We start from the raw sequence: 20,506 nt of genomic DNA, 5'->3' as shown, positions 1-20,506 counted from the left end.
TTGTGGTTTTGGCATGTGGCATGGCAATCATATTGTGGTTTTGGCATGTAAAGCTCGAAAATATAAGTGCTACTGAAACGGCTCTTCACTTCATGTACAGATTTCGTGGGTTCTTTTGCAGATATCGCCATCATGTTTCATAGGCACAAGAAGTCGCTAGAAAAAAAAAAAAACACTATTTATGCCTTTACAAGACGCGTTCCCGCGAGTTCGTGCATTAATTTTGCGTCATCAAAACATGACTCATGCCTACGCGGGTGATTGTTGGTGACATGTGCGCTGTGTAGTTTCGACATCGTCGTGTTTGTCATGACATGGTAGCCATACCGTCGTCGTTGTCATTGTATAATTGTCGTTAGGCCGTTGTCCTAGCGCTATAGATACTGCTATTTCTTGAGCGGCCCTCTTTAATACCGTTTTGTTCCCCTATAACGCGTCAAGAACACGCGGTGTCTGTTAAAAACGCGAATAAGGTTGTGCTCAGCCGGGCGATGATGTTTACCTGCGCAACAAATAAGTAAAGATACGACGGAATTCATTATAGGAAAAGCAGAGATGTCCGCCTGAGCTGGTATACGCTCTGGCCCGCTACTCTGCACAGCAAAAAGAAAAAAAAAAGGGGGGGGGGCAAAAGAAGAATTATGAACAATGATGTGCCACTGACACCTAGGCTCTACATCTACATTTATGATGCGCACCAGAAATGTACCAGTTGCGCGTGTGGGCATGCGAAGGGAAGAAGGAAGAAGAGCAAGCGCAGGCAGGTGGTGGCATGGAAGGTGGCGGCGGCAGCTCCGGGGGCGGCGGTGCCGGAGGGGCCGAAGGAGCCGGCGGTGCCGCCAAGGCGCCAGCCGAGGGCCCCAGCACCTACCTGGAGGAGTCGGCCGTGCGCCGGGCCGAGCCTCAGGACTGCCCCACCATAATGCGCTTCGTGCACGCCCTGGCGCACTTCCACAACACGCCCGATGCCGTGCACATCAACCTGCAGCAGCTCGAGCACGCCATGTTCAAGGTGCGTAGCCGCGCATTCTATTGCAGAACGTGCCTACACTCGACGCTTCATCTGTGCAGTCCCGACAAAGCGGATGGCATCCCATTTGATAAGGTCGTTGTGCTTCAATAGAACCCATGCGAACATTGGTGGCAGTGAGCAAGGGCTTTTGTAAAGGGCTGTCGAAGCTGTCCATGGTATTATTAGTAATAAAATAAATGAGTGGTTTAACGCGCCGAAACTGCATACACAGTTTGCTATGAGTGACGCCGAATAGTGGAGGGCTCCGAATTAATTTTTACCATCTCAATTTTTTGTACGTGTGCCAAATACGCGGTACACGAGCGTTTTCGCATTCTGCTCACATCGGAATGCGATTGCCGCGGCCGGCAATTGAGCCCGCCACGACGACGCCCTCCACGGCTGTGATCAAACTTTCATGACCAGACGCTTTCGGCACCCACGCGAACGCACTGGAGTGAACGCGGGCTCCTCATTCTTTTTTTGTTCTTACAGCATTAGTAGGGGAGGCAGTCCCGGAGTTACAAAACAGTCAGTGTTACCTCCTAATAATAATAACCAATATAGTAATTAACGCAATATTGTCAACGTAGCAAAACTAAACAAAGTAAATAAGGCTAACATAGCAAGAAATTAGGATCAATAAGTATCTGCAATATACGAAGTGCGAGTGTTTCTTATGCTTCGACCAACTCCTCGTCCCAGGAGTCACCGATAAACACAGCGGCTTCTTTAGTCGAAGGGTAGTGCTGGAGCTCCGCTCTTTAAAGTTGAGCGAGAGTTCCGAGCGGAGGTCTGTCTGACAAGACGGGGATAGCTTAGAGCAGGAGTGGATGGACACGTGCGCATTCAAGATGGCGGAAGAGGGGAACCATTTACTTCAAGAGTATCGCAAAACACGGCCGTCGCAGATAACATAATAATATTTGAAATACACCCAAAAGACCATAAAACAGCGCGCGAGGTTTCTAACCGAGGCTTCATTTGTTCCGTTGTCGTTTCGCTCAACAATGGCCGCTATTAATTCGTTTCAGGAGGATGGGGAATCGCCGCGACGATATAACAATTGCGAATAACATGCAGTGTGTAGCAGCCGCGGCTCGTACTATACCGCGCCCATCTCTGTATAGACCAGCCCACGCCAAGTTTGACGACGACGACGACGACGACGACAATGATGATGATGATGATGCTTTATTGGCATCCACTTTGAAACGAGGCGGGGACAACTAGTCACCTAGCCTGTTTGATTTAGTCAGGTACATTGTACATGATTTTCATTCTAGCGTTTTTGTACCCATCTCCATAATCTTTCTTGTTTTGTTTTTCTCAAAATGTCTCTGTTTACCTTGTATCGCTACCTATGCATGTGAAGGATCTGGTCGTATCAATTTCTCCTCTGCTTTTTCCCACCAATACTGTAAACGCCTCTTGCTTATATCGACTGCTTACCGGTTTATGCTTCCGTCCACTTTAAATCCAAGCACGTCTGGAAGATGTAGGTTACCACAGGTCTCACTGGGTGAATCCCTTCACTTTGCATGAGGATGTGCTGAGTGGTCTCAGGATTTTTGCTGCAGCATACACATGCCCCACCTTGTTGCGAATATTTGCTCCGCTTTGTTTTTCTCCTTAGGCAACTAGCTCGAGCCTCAAACATCAAGGCAGTGCCCTTTGTGTAATCGTACAGATTCTTCCCTTCCAATTTCTTTCTCCTCAATCTTGTAAATCCATATGGTGTTTCTTGTTTCCATTCATTGCATCCAATTCAGTCTCGCTCTCACTTTCTTTTTGATGACTCCTCGTTGTCTATTTACACTTTCAGTTACCCTGCATTTGGTTGCCAGCTTTCTTGACCTCTTCCTCCATTCGGTGTCCACGCCTTTCAGGTAGAGATATTTGTACACTTTAGCCGCCCATTTATTTGGTTCATGTTACTGAGTCTTTCTTCATAACTAATTTTGCTCTGCGCTTCTCTGACTTCTAAAGAGGCCCAACTCATGTCACCTGTACTGTCTCCTTTGTAGTTTTACGGTGGGCTCCCAAAGCCACCCGGCTCACCGATCTTTGGTTAACTTCCAAACCCGACAAGATATCCGATTTGAAGCACAGAATGACATTAGCGAAAGTTGGCTCTTGCACCATTACTCCTTTCCAGATTACACGCACCATCTCGCACTTATTGTGGCCCCTAAGCGCTCTGTTTCATTATTATTGCATTCCGCTTGCCCTTTATTTTCAGATGGTCTTGGTGCGTGCATGAGTAAGTCTTTCCTTCGTTTCGGCGTACGCCGAGGCATTTACATTGCTTGATTATGGGTATGACTTTCTTTTGAAATGACAGCGAGTAGTGCTATACTGTGCATTAGACCCGCCGATCAAGGATAAATCAAGGGAGCTTTTAGATTTGTAAAATCCTCTGGGCTGGACATCTCCGCGATAAAGTGGCCTCGCTAGCTACAGGATTATCTGACTGAGCTATCTCGGTTGCCATAGTCAGAAGTTCGAATTCTCGTATGATGAGTCTTTCCTTTTTTTTTTTTTTATCCGAAGGCGATAATCTCGAATTCACCTCCTCCAGTACACTACATCTCCAGGCTTGGAGCGACGCCTGACACCGGCAAAAGATGCCGACAGCCAGCGGGGCTATACTAATCCAGGTAGAATCAAATCAGGAAGACGCACTGAGCCTCAACAAAAGACGCTCCCTCACCAGAACAGGAATTGGCCTCCCTGGTGCAGTATTCGTCCATTCCCTCCGCAATGACTAATTCGATCAACCAATCGCCCTCAGTCCCCACCAGCTTCGGCGCACCTGACCAAGGCGGTGGTCAGACCTGTAACGCAGCAGAGGGTGCTAAGAATCTCTGGACCCGGATAGGCCGCCAATGGAAACTGAGCCTGTCAACCTTTAATCGGCCTTAGTGAGATTAGAAGAACTGGTGAGGCTAATACATTGCTGAATAACGAACATGTCCTCTGCTATAGAGGTCTCCCAGATATGAAGGAATACAGTGTAGGATTCCTAATCCATAAGGACTTAGCGGGCAACATTGACGAATTCTACAGCATTAATGAGAGGGTAGCTGTAATCGTAATCAAAGTAATTTAAGGTATAAATTAAAGGTAGCACAAGCCTACGCTCCAACATCCAGTCACGATGATGATGAAGTAGATCAGTTTTATGTAGATGTTGAATTAGCGATGAGAAAAGTGCAAACGCAGTATACTGTAGTAATGGGCGACTTCAATGCAAAAGTGCGGGGAAAGGAGGCTGGCGAACAAGCAATTAGCTATTACGGCGTTGATTCTAGGAACGCTAAAGGAGAGATGCTGGTAGAATTCGCAGAAATGAATAAGCTTCGAATAATGAACACTTTTTCAGGAAGCGTTGCAACAAAAAGTGGACCTAGAAAAGCCCTAATGGTGAAACAAGAAATGAAATAGATTTCATACTTTCTGCACATCCCAGCGTATTGCAGGATGTAGAAGTGTTAGGTAGCGTGAAAGCAGTGACGATAGGTCTAGGATTCACTTCAATTTGAAAAGAGAAAGAGTAAAATCGGTCAGGAAGAAACGGGCCAACCTAGACGCAGTAAGGTTGAAAGCCGACCAATTCAGGCTAGTACTTGTAAACAAATATGCAGCATTAGAACAGAGAGATGAAGATGACATAGAGGTAATGAATGAAACCATAACTAGGCTAGCTTAAGGAGCAGCAGTTAAAGTGGGAGGCAAGGCACCAAGGCAACCAGTAGGTAAGCACTCCCAAGTAACAAATGACCTAATACAAAAATGGCAAAGAATGAAAGTGTCCAACTAAAGAGATCAGATAGAACTCGCGGAAAGCTCAAAACTGATCAACAAGGCAAAAATAAGTGATATTCGAAACTATAACGTGAGAAAGATTGAAGAATCCGTAAAGAATTGGCGCAGCCTGAAATCAGCGCGATACAGAAACTTGACATAGGACAAACCAAAATGTATGCACTGAAAGATAAGCAGGGTAATATCAGCAATATTGAATATATAGTAAAAGCAGCGCAAGAATTTCATACTGACCTGTACAGTACCTAGAGCAGCCACGATACCTCCATTCGAAGTAGTAATGAACAAGTTACAAAGGCTCCTTCTATATCTAGCGACGATGTTAGAAGGACCTTGCAAGACATGAAACGGGGAAAATCGGCAGGAGATGGAATAATAGTCGATTTAATCAAAGATGGAGGAGACACAATGCTCGAAAAACTGGCGGCTCGATACGAAGTGTCTATCGACTTCCAGGGTCCCAGAGAACTGGAAGAATGGCAGTATTATACTAATCCACAAAAAGGGAGACGTTAAAGAATTGAAAAAATTATAGGTCCATTAGCTTACTTCCAGTGTTATATAAAATATTCACCAAGATCATTTCCAATAGAATAAGAGCAATACAGCATTTCAGTCAACCAAGGGAACAGGCTGGCTTCAGGAAGGGATACCGTACTATGGATAAAATCTGTCATCAATCAGGTAATTGAGAAATCCGCAGAGTGCAATCAGCCTCTCTATATGTCTCTATAGCTCCTAGAGTCGGTGAAGGAGTACGTTTACCTAGGTCAATTACTCACAGGGGGCCCTGATAATGAGAAGGAAATTTACAGAATAAAAATGGGGTGGAGTGCATACGGCAGACACTGTCAGGTCCTGACTTGAAGCTTACCAATATTATTGAAAAGAAACGTGCACACTCAGTGCATTCTACGGGTGCTAACATGTGGGGCAGAAACTTGCATATTGACAAAGAAGCTCCAGAACAAGTTAAGGACCGCGCAAAGAGTGATGGAAGGAAGAGTGCTAGGCGTAACGTTAAGAGACAGGAAGAGAGTGGCGTGGATCAGAGAGCAAACGGGGATAGCCGATATTATAATTGACATTAAGAAAAAGAAATGGAGCTGGGCAGGTCATGTAACGCGTAGGTTAGATAACCGTTGTACCATTAGGGTTAGAGAATGGGTTCCAAGAGAAGGGGAGCGCAGTGGCGAACGACAGAAGACTATAGTCGGATAGAACTTTAGAAAAAAGGAGGCGTTTACTCCTCTGAGGCGGAGGCACACGAGCATCCACCAATGGGCGCGCACTCTGGACTGACGTCATGAGCCGGACGGCCGGTGACTCCGCCGACGGAGAAGATGGCCGCCCGCGCTTCGAACTGGGCGAGGGCACGTCAGCTGTGTGCTTCAGCCCCTCGTCAGAGTGGATTCCAGAACTGTTTGTGATGGTCTATCATGCCCGAAATATTACTGCGAGCTTGCGATGCGGCATTTGTGCCACGTGCGTTTATTCTGAGCCGTGATCCAGCGAAGGAACATTGCAGCGAGCATCGCTGGCGCTGCGCTACGCTTTGCCTGAAAACAAGATCCAGCGTCGACCGCTACGAACACACACCCTGCGTGTTTGTTCCATGTTGTTTTATTTCGCTCCCGAGTGAAGTTACGACGAGAAAGCTTTTCCAAAGACTGGTGCCTACTGTTAGCGGCGGGTGTGTTCGTGTACTGTGTCGCTGCGTTTTTCGTCGGACGGGGTGAAGTGATGGAGCAAAACCATTCTCAGGAGAAATCAGAAAAAGTGTGCGCGCATGAAACAAACCTACGAGCGTCTGAACAGAAAATATTTGCAGAAGAAGCCTTCAACGCAAAGATTTGTCGCCGTCAACTTACCGTGAACGATCATTGTCAGCAGTGAGATAGCCGAGCGTCTAGCGACGGTGTTGGAGCGTTGTGTAGCGCCGTCGATTGATTGCTGTCCACCAATGCTCACTGCACACGCAAGCTGTAGAGTGCGTGCTGTGAAATTGTGAAAACACGAAACCAATAAATATAAATTTTATGCTATTTAAAACCAAGAGTATTTATTTAAAACGATGAATGAAGCATTTTTTTTACCTTCCTGCCTCGACCGTATTCTCGCCCCAGGTTTGTAGTGGTTGCGATAAATGTATTGTTTTATGTAAGTACTTTTTCAATAGCAACTGATTCATTTTAAGCTTGGAAAACGAGTAGTAGATACGCCGTGTACATGTGAACAAGCGCAAAAGCCTTGCAGAGCTGCTGCTTCCACTTTTGTCACTTGCAACGAAGCTAAAGAGCAGACGACGGGCAGCGTTGTTGAAGGCACGGGGTTATTTTTCTGTCGCTATCCGGCAGCTGTAGCACATGTGAGCTCTACTAAACCAGTCATCAAAATGCAAAAGTTTTTATTTATACCGAGAATTACGCATTTCATAAGCATGATTTTTCTAGCGGGACTATTTTAGTCGCGGAGGCAATCGGCTGTCGCGCTTTGGTCATCTGGGCGGGGCCTCCCCTTTTTTCTAAAGTTGTATACGACTATAGGTGGGGTGATGAAATTAAGAAATTCGCAGGCGCAAGTTGAAATTGGTTGGCGCTGGAGGACAGGAGTAATAGGAGATGGCAGGAAGAGGCCTTCGTCCTGCAGTGGGCATAACATAGGCTGATGATGATGTTGATGAATTACTCGTCTCTTCATGGAAGATCATCATTCCCGTTTTCTTTGCGTTAAACTTGAGGCCTACCTAGATTTGTCGCTGCATTGCCACAGATATTCGGCAGTGTCTGCAAGTTTCTTGCATTGTCCGCTACCAGCACAATGTCGTCCGCATGCATCCCTCAGGAGACGACCTGTTGCTCCATTAGTCTATTGCGCATGTAGGATAACTCAAACCCGAATTCACTGTTTTCCACTCGGGTTTTTATGCCTTTAGCATAAAGCATGAACAACAATGGAAACAGAAGACATCCTTGCTTCAGTCCTTGGTGAATTTCCACCACTTCATTATATTTTCGGCCACCGATATAATTTGTACTCGGCCGTCTCTACATATTTCTGTATCCCTCAGTAGCTCCACAAAATTGTCATCTATGTTTTCGTGCTCGAGAATATCCCATAATTCCCTGTATACGCTGTCATAGGGTCCTTCATTATCTAGAAATGCTATCCATAAAGATCTATTCTGAGCTCCTGAAATCCTTATGCTCTGATTTAGTACAAAAATATTATCCTCTAAGCGTCTGCCTGGTCTGAAACTATCCTGTAGTTCCCCCAGTACATCATTTTTTTCCCCATACACTTCGACAGTTGCAATTTTATTACTTGTACTTCCATCCTATTATCACTGACGTTACCGTAACTGGCCTGCACGAGCTCGTCCTATCACCTTTTCCTTTGTAGATGAGGTTCATCTTGCTTTCACGCCATCCAATTGGAATTTTCTTCGTTGTAGTCGCTTTCTCTATGGAATTAGCAGTGCCTTGCTCTTTGGTCAGAGGATTTTGATTAACTGTATTGGGAATTCATCGGGTCCTGCAGTCGAACTTTTTTCGAGTAAACGCGTTCTGTGCTAAATTTTGATCTCTCAGAGGCTTCTCTGTTGCTGATGGATCTGTTTGAGTCGTAACTACGCTTTCTGTCGTGCCGAAGTTATCCCTAATAACGCCTGTGATGTACAGCAGCGCATCGTCTCTCTTGAAGGTGCTACCGTCTTCATCTCTTATAGCCGTTTGCGAATGTTTACTTGCAGATCCGGGTGCGCTTACATGCTTCCAAAATATTTTAACGCGACAGCGTTCAGGAGCTCGTGTCGCAGAAAAGCCGGTGTCGGTGGCGTTGGCCATGAGCGAAAAATCTCGAAAGGCAATTCATAAATAAAAGAAACTTGCAAGACAGGCTGGGTGGGAATCGAACCAGGGTCTCCGGGATGTGATACGGAGACGCTACCACTCAGCCATGAGTTCGATGGTTCAAAGCGTGACAAAAGCGCCTCTAGTGAATGCGGTGTTGCCTTAGAAACGTGCCGTAGAAAGTTATCCTGCGGTGTACATCGGTAGTTATGAGCATGTAAATTGCAGAAGTCGCAGTTAAACGCGTAGCGAAGTACGTTTCCGCTACATTTCTTCTGCACTTTTGGTGCGCCTTTGTCTCTTTTGCGAATGTTATGTATACCCAACGTTCACTTATGCATTTAGTTTTCTCTTGCATGAACTCGCTCGTCCTTTTCGTTTCTCGGTATTTGTTCGATCTAAGGAGTATCTCTTCTTCGTGCAATCCCAACTTCTCGATGATCCCTTGATGCCTTCTCAGTGGAGTATTACCGGGGGGGGGGGGGGGGGGGGGGCTTGGGTGGCCAGTTGCCAGTTGATGTCATACATGCCCGAATACCCCCCCTCCCCCTCTTTCCGCCGGCTTGGCTGGGCGTAAATGGTAACGAATGCTCCGGTAATCAACAGCTCGAGCGTATGTACCTGATGTAGCCGCAGGATTGTCGGCTGCAGCTTTGTCAACATCCTACATAATATTGGCACGAGTGCGCGGGGTCAAAAAATTAATTCGCTATGTGGTCGCTAAAGTGCTCGTCTTAGCGGAACGTTTCATGCGCGGTGTTCCCTTGCTCGGAGCGGGCGTCGCTAAACATACAGTCTGGCGATGGGACTCTTGGGTCCCTCTTCCGTTCAGTCCGCGCCGCGAAGACGAACAGAAACAGCGGCACGATCCCCCCGGTACGAACGAGCGCGCCCGGTGCTCGCGTTTTCGGCGAAGCGTGCCTCGAGAGCGACGGTGCAACGTTTACAAATCCGGCCACGCGCGAACGGGATTCTAGGGATCGTCTTCAGACTCGGTGCGGCCGAAGAGTTTGGCGGCTTATAACGACACGACAGGCCGCAGTCGCGGGCGCTGCGAGAGAGGTGTTCGGCTCGCTTTTATTTTCCCTCTCCTCCTCGCTCCGAAGAGGCGCGGGGAAATCCGCGATACTTGGCGATAGTGACCACAGAAAAAGTACACCCATAAAATGTAAACTTTGCTACTGAAATTAATGGATTCGCAGAAGTAGTGTCGGAAAAAGAACTTCTGAAGGAACTGAGTCCTCCCGGGTACAACAATTTAGCGTAAAACACTCAATGTCCCACCATGGCTTGTGCGTCGTCAGTATGTATACAGTGTTCCCTTTATTAGTTTCGCATCGCTTGTATTAGTTTTGTGTCAGTTTCGCGGTGTTGCATAAAAGCACTCTCTCCTAATCCTAGCTAACCGTCTCTTTATCATTTTATTGTCTGAATTAATCACGTCACAATGAGTGACACAGTGCGTTGTTTCAGCTGCACGGGATATTATAAAGAAAGGTGAATTTTGTAAGGATATTTCCCGATATTATATCAGTTTATCTTTCTTTTTGACCACTAGGAACTCGGTATCGTGCAAAAATATGGGTGGTAATTAATAAGGCTTAAATAACTGCTTAATTAGCAATTATAGAGGAAACATTGCAATTCACGAATTAAGAATCCAAAGTTATATTATTAACTCATCAAAAACAACATCGTCCTGGGAGCTAGAGCCTGCAGTACTTTGACACTGCGGGTGGCCCAGTATAGCGGTACCGAAAGAAATATGAAACAGTGCCCCAGTAACGTCGGTCTCTCAATCCTCTCCGTTGCGAGTGCGGACCAACAGTAGCGCAAGCTTTCGCTGGCACGTGGTTCATCGCGGCCTCAGCTTTTTTGCGCATGGTGACGCCAGGAATCGACGCGAAGCGTGCGCTGTTTCGTTCGCAACCTTGTGGCGGTGCCGCAGCTCAGATGATCGCGTTTGTCAATAACAGTAAATAAAGAAAGGCTTTATGGATCAGAATGAAAAAACAACTTATAATTGTCACAGTATTAGCGCCCTGCAGCAGGTAAGCAGGTGAGGTTTTCTGTTAGGCTGGGGAGATGAGCATCACTGAGACGCTTTTTAATTTTCGTTTGGGTTCAGGGCTGCCCGCAGTCAAAATACTACACGCCGCAGTACTTACGACTATTTTTGTGAAGTTGTCGCTGTGTAACCATATAACTGCCGGGATTCAATTTTGAAAATGCAATTCTCTAAAATCGCCAATTAAAATTTTATTAAAATATTTTGCTTATTTGTGAGCCATATTTTCCACGATGCCGCATCTGTATTGGCTGCCGAGCCTTACAGTATGACTGCAGATGTGAAAATGCGCTTATCATAAGTTACCAGTGCAGTACCCTGTGTTATTTGGTGCAGAAAATGAAACAGCATGTATACCTGCTACATCGCGGTCTCTGGGAACGAAAACGAAAGGAAGGGGGTTCATGCGCGGTATCCACGGCAGCTGTGCTGTTGTTGAAACATCCCCCACTCCCCTCTCCCCAGGCGGTAGAGGAGACAAGATCTATGGGCCCTGGGTGCCAGACGACCTAGCTACGCCACTGCGCCTCCTTACGTTCTTCTATAGCTTGCTTTATTTCCTTGTTCCACCATTTACGTGGTTTCTGCTTTCCAATCCAAAAAAAAATTTTTTATCGTGTCTGTCTTATCTCCTGCTGTATAACGTCTACCAGTTCCTGAAATTTCCAGACTGTTGTAGGAAATAACTCCATTTATTCTCTATGTTTGTCGCAATTTCTGTCATTTGCTTTTCATTCGTTTTAGGAATTCCGATGCTACTGAGTCATGTTTTGCGTTTGTATCTCTCCCAAGTTTTAAGGTTAAACGTTTATGATCGCTACGCAGGCTATGTTTTACATGTTCATCTATCATTTTGTCTAGTCGTTCATAGAAAATTTCTGAGACTAAGGCGTAGTCGATACATGAGTGCCTGTTTCCCATGTTACCTGTCCATGAGACTGATTCTCCCTGTTAACTACTACAAGGTTCTATTTGTCGCTCAGATCCAGCACTTGAGGAGCGTTGTAATTCGTTTATTCGTCTAAATCCTCCATGTGCGCATTTATATCTCCTACTAAGAACACCTGGTCTGATTTTTTGAAAAGTCCTTTATATTGCTTCTAATTCAATCAATCAATTCTTTATTTTTACCTCTGCTTTCACTACCTGTCCATAGGTAAGCTACTCCAAGCCCACGTCTTTATTTGTCTTTCCATGCGCTGCTGATCCATAAATGTTCTGTACATTCTCTTTTACCCTTTGTCACTTCATACCTCGGCTAATTAGCATGCCTACACCTCCACCTTTCCTTGTCCCGGTCTTTCAGTTGCGCCCCTACCATACAAAGTCGTCGATAACAGGCGGCTGCTCCAAATCTCGAAGATGCGTTTCGGTCAAGGCGTACACGCTAATAGATTCGTCATACAGCTGCGCTTCAATTTCCAGCCATTTTTCCTGCTTGCGACTACCTTGCAATTTTACCGTCTCTGTACTTATCGTTTGCGCGTCTTCTCTTAACCATTCATTCAATTCACGTGAAAAGATTAACATTGGTTGAAGAAGGGTTGCCTCTGAGCCATCCTTTCAACAACGGCACTTGTCGGGGTCGAAACAACAACTTCCACGAATGCTTGATGGAAACACGCAGCTATGAAATTGCTGAATGGGCGTGTAGAGAATGATGGCAGAAGTCGAAATATTGTAAAAACGAGTGTATGTTAGTCACGGAACGAGGGTAGAGCGGAAAAGCGGAGAGGTCTAGCTGATTCTTCCGTGGGGAAGTACGAATACGAAATACACAAGAGTCCTCACGTGCAAGCAGGACCTGTAAATCCCAGGGGCCTAATTTTTCGTGACAACAGGAAGAAGAGATATACTGTTCTGATGGTTACAAAACCAGCAACAAAAGTTAAAGGAAAAGTTAACAGAAAGCGAGTAGTTTCAATAGACTCATTTTCAACCTAATTGCTTTGATTTCAAATTTGCTCTGCTTACTCAATCCGCTCGGCGGCTGCATAGCATTGTGCTGCTTCGCACGCGACCATAGGTTTGATTTCCGACCACGGCGACCGCATTCCTAGAGATTTAATGCAAAGAATGCTCGTGTATCGCGCTTTGAAGGGATGTGCAGTCAAAAGCATCAGATGGTGTAAAATAAATACAAAGGCCTCCACTACGGTGTCCCTCGTAGAAAACTTTTCAGCTTCTGGATGTTAAAACTCTCAATTTAAAATAACCTAACACTTTTCACACTTCTCTGTACTGGAAGAACAACACTAGCTTTATGAATATTTCCCACACGCAGAGAAACAGAGAAAAATAGTGTGAATGATCTGTTAATTTTGCGTACATATCGGAATACAAACGCCGTATACAGAGTGAGAATAATTAAATCACAGCCTTCCGGCTCCGGAAGTGAGGAGTGTAAATTCGACAGGGGCGCCCACGAGATCAAGAAATATGCAAGAAGTCTGTGCAGACTCCTGAGAGTGAACATAACCTTCTGATGACTCGAATTTTTATGTAGAAGCAGGAAATTGCCATAAGTGTCCAGGCTGATCTTCATTTAAGCCGCCATTGCAATCATTTCATTACTTGAAAAAAAGAAAAGAAAGAAGAACGGACTTGACGATAACGATTATTTAGTAAAGTCTTGCTGAGGGCTAGTTGGTTCATACTTAGAACTGGGGTCGAACAGCGCGTATAAGACAAGGACACGAGAAAACAAATACGCTCGTCAGCGCTTGCAAGTGGTATTTGTTTCTTCGTGTCCTTGTCTTATTCGCGCTGTTCGCCCTCAGTTATAAATACGATTAGTTAGCTCGAAAGTTACTGTGTCAAAACGTATTTTGTCTTACATACAATGGAATTGTGTTGCAGGCAGAAAAAGAAAGAAAACTTGACACAGAAGACACGCATTTCCTTCGCACAAGCACTTTTGTTTTATAGCTTGCGCCGCGCCGTCCAGGTAACGATGGAGGGCTAGCTGTGCTTTCTCGACGTTTCGATGGTGAAAATAATTGTTTGAACTTGGTCGAGATCAGATGGTGTAGTTGCCTTTTTCGACACGAAGCACTTGTGGCAGACCATCGCCGAAAAGTTCGCGCACGCTGTCCGGCGCGCGGGAAAAATCATGATTCGACAGTGCAGCGAAATGCAGGAGGACGCGCTCTGTACACTCGGCCGTTGTAACTTTCTTGCTCCTGGTTGCGTCCGCAACTGGCGTCACCACGCCCCCTTGCGGTACTGTGGTTGTCTATACCAGCCCTTGGGGCTGCACTCAAGCATAATGTGGGGCACAGAGGCACGGAAAGCGCAGGTAGGCGAAGGGCAACTGATGGCGTTGTCCGTTTGAGAATGACAGGAACTAAGTGCAAAAACATAGAAGAGAGGGCATTCACCGCAAACGTTTCAACAGTTGGGCACATCAATTTAGGAAGGCAAGCGCACATACACAGTTGGTTCCTGAAACGACTGTCACCTTGTTCGGTCGGGAGGTTGGTCGGTCAAAACAAAACAAAACCTATGTTCAAAAATGCATATGCCGGCAGGGAACGCCGACAACGATCACTTATGAGTCAGCATTAGAAACGGACGTATATGCAAGGAATGTGTACGGGGTGGTGTGGTGTACACCGCCTTCACAGAGTCACCCTCGCGAGCTGTGGGCCTTCCTCGCCACCATCCGGCGCCAGGACACCGGCAAAGCGATGGTGGAGGCCGAAGAGGCACCCGCCGGCATGGTCACCTTCCACTACCGCTACTCGGCGGCGCTGGGTGGCCGCATCCTCTACATCGAGGACCTGTTCGTCTCGGAGGAGTGTCGCGGACGCGGACTGGGCGTCGCCCTGCTGCGCGCCGCCTGCGAACAGGCGCTGCGGGACACCTGCCGGGTCGTCCAGTTCAAGGCGAGTCTCGGCTGCATTCTAGGACACAGTGGGCTGCGTCTCGACTGCCTCCACTGCCGTCATTGGCTGAACGACAGCGACAACATTACCGAGCTCAGTTTAGCGACAAGACGCGCATGGTATATAACAAGTGCATGCTTGTCGGCACGAAATCAGTCGATTCGGAAGCAATTCGAATTATACGAAGCTTCGTAGCAACTAATTACGCGCTGCACGACTAGTCGTACGGCGAATCGAATGGCTCTACGCGCGTGTTACTTCCCGAGGCACGCTCTATCGAAAACCTCAGCACTAGCAACACAGCAGAAGCGACAACAAACATTTGCCAGTTTCCTGCTTCTAAGATCACAAACTACGTGACGCATGCGGCTGAAAGGATCTGCCACAGCCGCCGCTATGGAAATGACTGGCGGCCGCTAACACGTGCACAAATACCCATGAAAGTCGATGGGAAGGTGGCGCTGCGGTGGCCTAAGGGGAAAGTAGCGCATGCGTAATCCACAGTAAGCGCGTTCGGGTCCCACCTGCGAGAAGTTGTCTTTTTGTTCACCGGGCTTTCATTTCTATTTTCTTTATCACTTCTGCATTTCAGTTAAACATAACCGGTGATCTCCCTTATGCTTTCCCTAGCTTCATTGTCTGTCTGTTTCATATTGTTGTAACCAAAAGAAAATCGAGCCCCATCGGTTTCCCTTATTCTCTTTCCTCCCATTATTCACAGAGGCAGAAACGAAAGCACAGGGCAAAGTGCGACTGGCGACGGTTTCTTTTTCCATGCGTTGTCATATTTATGGAGCTGTAAAAAAAAGAAAGTAGTAAGAGGTAAAACGGCACCCTCGCCTACACGAACTATATCATTACTACCTACTCTCTATGAAATCAGTTTCTACGTACAGATGACATTGATGACGCACTGACGCACTTTTATGCACCTAGCGAAAACACACTTTGTCCTGCGCTTCGACTTGCACTTGTGTTTCCGTGTCTCCTATTTACGTTGTGCTGTTCAATTAAGCACACTTTAAGAAGCAACGTGAACAATTTATCCCTACTTACTACCGCACTGCTCCCGTGCGTATCAAACATGACAGGAAGCTTTATGCTATGGGAATTCCTACCTGAATGCATAAGAATGGATAAATCATTTTCTACAGCATCAACTGAATCTATTTTAATAAAGCATTGGTAGATTTAAAAGAAAACAATGTTTCGTCTTTCTTAATAAAAAGTTTCATAAATCAAGAAAAAAAAGAAAAGGAGAATAATCTCGTCTGTCATGCTTACTCGGCAATAAAATGATATCACAAGTCTGTCAAATTGATTTAATGGAACATCCAAAGCAGGCAAACCTGGCATATTTTACCCCGCCCAGAATGTACAGTAGTATAGCAATCGTTTCTGAACAGCCGTCTTGCAGAAGTCACGTAAACAATGTAAATATTTCACGCAAGCTGTTATGCCATATTTGTCCCCTGGCGATGTTCTAACAGATCTCTGTTCGCAGAATTGTGATTGCCTGATTATCTGGTGTTGCAAAGTTACGCAATTGTTAACTGAGTGCTCCAACCTCTTTATTCTTTATGCTTACTGATTCTCGACAATTTGCAATAAACATAACCAGACCCAAAACCGATTCTCGGCAATCTTAGGTAAAAACATCCAGACCACAAATCAACATTATACTTGAAAAAGCAGACAGAATTCAGCTTCTTCGCTCAAACGCAACAAATGTCGCTCAAATTGGGTCCAGGCTTGTTAACTAGAGAATTTCCGTGTTTCGCATGTATCTGAATAGGAAAATCGGAGTTCGGGCCTCATGAATGAATAGGGAGCTTCCCCTCTGGAGCTCCCGTCTATATACATGGGAACGGACAACTCCTCCACAGAATGATATCAGGTTTGTTGCATCGAAAAGGAAAAGTTAAAACCCAGTCACCGCGTAAGAACCAGTATTCTTACCTAGGCTGTAAATTTTTTCACAAGAATTCAGACAAAAAATTGCGTCAGCTTAAGTACTGAGTGCTCTGTATCTCAGTTATTAATAGCGATCTTGCGATTCTGTAACCTGCTTGCACCTAAGATATTTAAAGCGGGCAATCATCATCGTCAGCCTATTTTATGTCCACTGCAGGACGAAGGCCTCTCCCTGCGATCTCAAATTACCTCTGTCCTGCGCCAACCGATTTCAACTTGCGCCTGCGAATTTCTTAATGTCATCACCCCACATCGCCTTCTGTCGTCCTCGACTGCGCTCCCCTTCTTTTAAAACGCATTCTGTAACCCTCATTGTCTACCGGCCATGTAACCTACGCATTACATGATCTGCCCAGCTCTATTTTTTTCTCTTAATGTCAATTAGAGTATCGGCTATAACCGTTTGCTGTCTGATCCAAACCGCTCTCTTCCTGTCTCCTAACCTTACGTCTAAAATTCTTCGTTCCATCACTCTTTGCGTGTTCTTTAACTTGTTCTCGAGCTTTTTTGTCAACTTCCAAGTTTCTGCCCCATACATTAGCACCGGTAAAATGCCTCGATTGTACACCTTTTTTTTCATTGATAGGGGTAAGCTTCCAGTCAGGATCTGACAGGGTCTGCCGTATGCACTCCAACCCATTTTTATTCTTCTGTAAATTTCCTTCTCATGATGAGGGTCCCCTGTGGGTAACTGACCTAGGTAAATGGACTCCTTCACAGACACTAGAGGCTAATTGGCGATCCTGAACTCTTGTTTCCTTGTCAGGCTGTTGACCGTTATCTTTGTATTCTGGATATTAATCTTCAACCCTATTGATAGGCTCTCTCTGTTAAGGTCCTCAATCATTTGTTGTAACTTGTCCCCAAGCGGGCAATATTGATGTATTTTACACCGCTCGCAATTATGTCACTTTGGTTGGTTGCGACTTCTGCGAAGCTCTCGTAATCATATTAAGAAATTAACGTAAGCTGTAAACTCATTCATCACATCTGCAAGCTTCAGATGCTCTAACGTATGTAATTTACACAACAGCGATGTCCCTTTTTGGGCAGAGTCGTGGATTTGTAAACTTCGGACATCATTTCTTTATAAGAACTTCCCGATCTTTCTGAATTTTGTGTGTGTAAAAGTTGCCAACCTCTAAATCAAGATTCTGCTTCCAACTCTTGCTAGAACTTAACTTTACCTCTCGAATGCAACAAATTTCGTTCGAATCGGTCCAGCACTCGTCCCACTGGAGCAATTTCGTCGTTTCACGTGTATTTGAATAGGAAAATTACGGAACTGGTCGCGAGCTAGAGCTTTCTCTCAAAGCTTGCTCTTCGTATAGGCTGCCCAAAAATAAGCGCGACATCGCCGGACCGCAGGTGCACAAGGACAACAAGGGAGCTCAGAGACTCTACTTGAAAAACGGTGCATTGGACAAGAGCGAGGCGGGGGAGGTGCGCCTCTTCTCCTTCGACCGGGACAGCCGCTTCCCACATCTGGAGGAGAAGGAGAAAGCCCGCTAAGGGTCCTGGCCCGTCTTCTGGAGCCGGGGACGCCGCTGATCTCGCGCTCTTCGAACCTTTGGGGTTACGTGCGTGCAACCGATCGGAGCAGCTGGAATGCGAAATTAAAACGAACCTTAGTAGCCGAGCACTATTACGTGTGGCTATGTCTCTGTGTTGCTTTCCTATGTACTATTTTACTTTCTTTTCGCCATAACAACATTTACTATAACTTTTCTGATGACAGTAATCCAGGCACAAGGAGCCCGGCTACACCAAGACATGGCGTGGCTGCCCGTGCGTTATATACGGAGTGGCTCACAGGTAACTTTTTGTCGGTGCATGGTTGTCTGGTTTATGCACATTTTATTTTTGTCCGGAGAGGGAGGGGGGTTATAATGAATGTGGACCACAGGTAGAATCTTCAACTGACAGTATGTAACTTTCTCGTCTCTTATATGTCGCGCTTTTGATGTCACCAGAAACCTAGTTATCAGGAGTTTTTTTTTTGACAAATGAGGCCCTGGAGTCTAGGCTCAGAGTCTACTTGTCCGTTACGCATTTTGAATATACCTTCTGTCATCATCGTTCTTGTTTCCTTGAGAAATGGCGCAACGCACTCACCGTCACACATATAGTTGCTCTTTGTTTTCCTCCTCTTTCTCCCTCAGAACAGAGTAGCTGGATAAATTAAGGTGCCTCAGGACGAACTCTATGTCTTTGTAATTAGGTTTTTCTCTCTGTGAGTGTATTTTTTCTCTTTATTGTCAGGCGACAGTGGGTAGCTATGGGATGGTGGAAGGAGTGGGACACTTAGTATTTCGATTTCTAACAGAGAGCCACAGCATTGACTGGCCTCTCAACAAAGGGCATGACTTTGGGTCATTTTTTGTCTAATGACGGCTGCCGCTTTCGACAAGCGATGCTCGACCACCCACTGTAAGTAGACCCAACTTGTTTGCTCTCTTACAAAACTATTACCACTACATGTGGCCCAAAAGCACAGTAGCCTTGTATGTACTTGTCTAACTACTTGCTTTATTACATCAAAACCGCAGGCCTAACTGAAGCTTTTCTGCGAAAAGAAAGCTTTACGCGTGGAAAGAAGCTTGTGGAAGAGTGGGACACCTAGACAGTGGGAGGAAAGGGACACTATCTCACTCCCCCGGTATTCTATGCACAATACCGTTGCATAACCTCGGAAATGTTATGGCCCCATAACCATCGTCTATTTAACCATGAGCCTTCAAGAGATGAAGACTGCATGATGTCTTCCGTAGCCTAGGGCGCCTCGATGCCCGAGCATTGAGGCACCCTACTGTGACGGATTGACGAGAGGCAACCAAAGGCGAAAATATGCGAAGGCAGATGGCCACAGTGAACAGTGAAGCAGGCGGTATAGTGTCGGTGACAACCTGTGAAGTCAGTACAAGCTCCACCCAGAAAAAATGCAATGTACCTGCCATTCAGGTCTCAAAAATAGCCGAGACAGCTTGCCGCTAGCTCACAGCCTAATGACTATGCTCTGCTAATATAAATGCTAGGATAATTAGGTTAGTCGGAAAGTTAAAGCTCGTTGTTTTAAATTAAAGTATTCCCTTGGGCCGAGCACTGATATCAGGATCTATTGAAAAAGATATGCTTAGGCATTCAGGTTTCATCCTAAAATCAGCGACACAAATGCAGATCTGTTCGAAAAAAAAAATTTAAACACGCCAAACCGCCTGGCGCCACAGAGGTAAACGGAACTAATTGGCTGGCGCATTTATGTGTTTTATTTACTTGGACAGCTTATATCAACCATTTTGTTCTTAGGTTGTCACCGACTATATAGGAAGACCTTCCCCCCGAGGTATGCCCTCGTGACAACAGAAGAAGACAGCCCACTTGAAGACACATCGAGTGAATGCGACGAAATAGTGCATTCTCCAGGGGAGTTCTCAATGGCAATTCTCACATGTGATATCCGTCCATACGTTCCCGAAACCAGCGCCAAGCAAATCAGTCGGTAAAGGTTGACAGAAAGGGAGCACCAAAGTCATAACCGACGTACGTAGCAGCGAAATTAGGCGTTGAGCGAGAACATGCCGAGGAAGTCGAGAAAGAAACGTTTTCGAGAGCTGAAGGTGCAAGCTACAGTGAGACAGAGCTCCGAAACACCTGAGAGAGCGAGAAAGGAAAATAGTCTAATAAGTAACGAGTAGCTCAAATGAAGATGAGTGGAAAGCCAATCAGAACGCAGAAAGAGAAAGCCAAAGTCTCTCGACGGAAGGGGACGAACTACAGGAGATTAGAAGCGGCCATGAGGTGAAAGAGAGGCTTTGTTCTCGTGAGACTTTCAAAAAGATCCCCGTCTTCTTGGGTCGATACAGTAGAGGAAACCGACAAAATTAAT

At 45.9% G+C, this 20,506-nt stretch overlaps 1 protein-coding gene across 1 annotated transcript; it reads left to right on the top strand.

The window, feature by feature from the left end:
- Positions 1 to 649: 649 nt before the first annotated feature.
- On the top strand, positions 650 to 18,259 carry LOC129387942 (diamine acetyltransferase 1-like). The gene is made up of 3 exons (XM_055077790.2): positions 650 to 1,012; positions 14,386 to 14,646; positions 17,989 to 18,259. The coding sequence occupies exons 1-3, from the start codon at positions 704 to 706 to the stop codon at positions 18,130 to 18,132; spliced, it is 714 nt and encodes a 237-aa protein (XP_054933765.1). The 5' UTR covers positions 650 to 703; the 3' UTR covers positions 18,133 to 18,259.
- Positions 18,260 to 20,506: the final 2,247 nt, after the last annotated feature.

Source organism: Dermacentor andersoni, chromosome 3, assembly GCF_023375885.2.
Source record: "Dermacentor andersoni chromosome 3, qqDerAnde1_hic_scaffold, whole genome shotgun sequence".
Classification (NCBI taxonomy): domain Eukaryota; kingdom Metazoa; phylum Arthropoda; class Arachnida; order Ixodida; family Ixodidae; genus Dermacentor; species Dermacentor andersoni.
Note: the sequence above shows the minus strand (reverse complement) of the source record. Positions and strands in the feature narration are given on the sequence as shown.